The sequence below is a fragment of the Octodon degus genome, unplaced genomic scaffold (genome assembly GCF_000260255.1).
Source record: "Octodon degus isolate 3935 unplaced genomic scaffold, OctDeg1.0 scaffold00122, whole genome shotgun sequence".
NCBI lineage: Eukaryota > Metazoa > Chordata > Mammalia > Rodentia > Octodontidae > Octodon > Octodon degus.
Window position 1 is genome coordinate 1,082,944 of NW_004524698.1, and position 731 is coordinate 1,083,674.

General features: G+C 35.0%; 1 protein-coding gene across 1 annotated transcript in view; it reads left to right on the forward strand.

The window, feature by feature from the left end:
- Positions 1 to 320, forward strand: part of Naa16 (N(alpha)-acetyltransferase 16, NatA auxiliary subunit) — a 250,544-nt gene extending 250,224 nt beyond the window's left edge. Inside the window, 1 exon segment of the mRNA XM_004640322.1 lies at positions 168 to 320. Coding sequence (XP_004640379.1) covers positions 168 to 320 — 153 coding nt within the window.
- The last annotated feature ends 411 nt before the right edge of the window (positions 321 to 731 follow it).

Consider the following 731-nt stretch of genomic DNA (forward strand, 5'->3'; position numbering starts at 1 on the left):
GGAGATAGCTCAGTAGCGCCTGACTGGCAAGTGCAAGGGCCTGAGTTCAGTCCCTGGTTCCACAAAACAAAAAAAAGTAGATTAGATAATGAGGGTTTTTTCTATAATTTATATTTTCCCCTTCATTGGTCCTTAATAAAAACTTCTGAGGTATTGCTTAATGGCAGTTTGGAAACTGTAGTTCCCAGTATGAGGAATACAGGACAGCATGTCATAACCTGCTTCCTTTTACATCTGCTTTCCTGCCTACTGTGATTGAAGTCCATAGTCCTAGTGCAGCTCTGAGCTATGCAGCTAACTATGGTGTCTTGGCAAATTAAATTTGAATGTTGTAGAAAGTTGACTCCTGTAGAATATAAACAGTATTTACATTATAATTTCTTTTCAAGGGTATGTTTTAATATATGTATGAAATGAAATATTTGGATATAATTTTTAATGGAGTGTTTTTGTAAGTTTATTTTGTTTATATGACTGCATATTCACACAAACATCTGTTAAAGTTAGTTAGATAACGTGGCCTCATATTACTAAATAAACATACAAAAATTTAAACCTAAAAGATATCCATAGAACACATTAAATATTCCAATGAGATCAGGTGGGGTGGTGCACACCTGTAATCCCAGGACTTGAGTGCTGAGGTGGAAGAATCTATATCAGTTCAAAGCTAGTCTGAACTACATAGCAAGATGCTGCCTCAAAAAGAAAAAAAGAAAGAAATCTAAGGA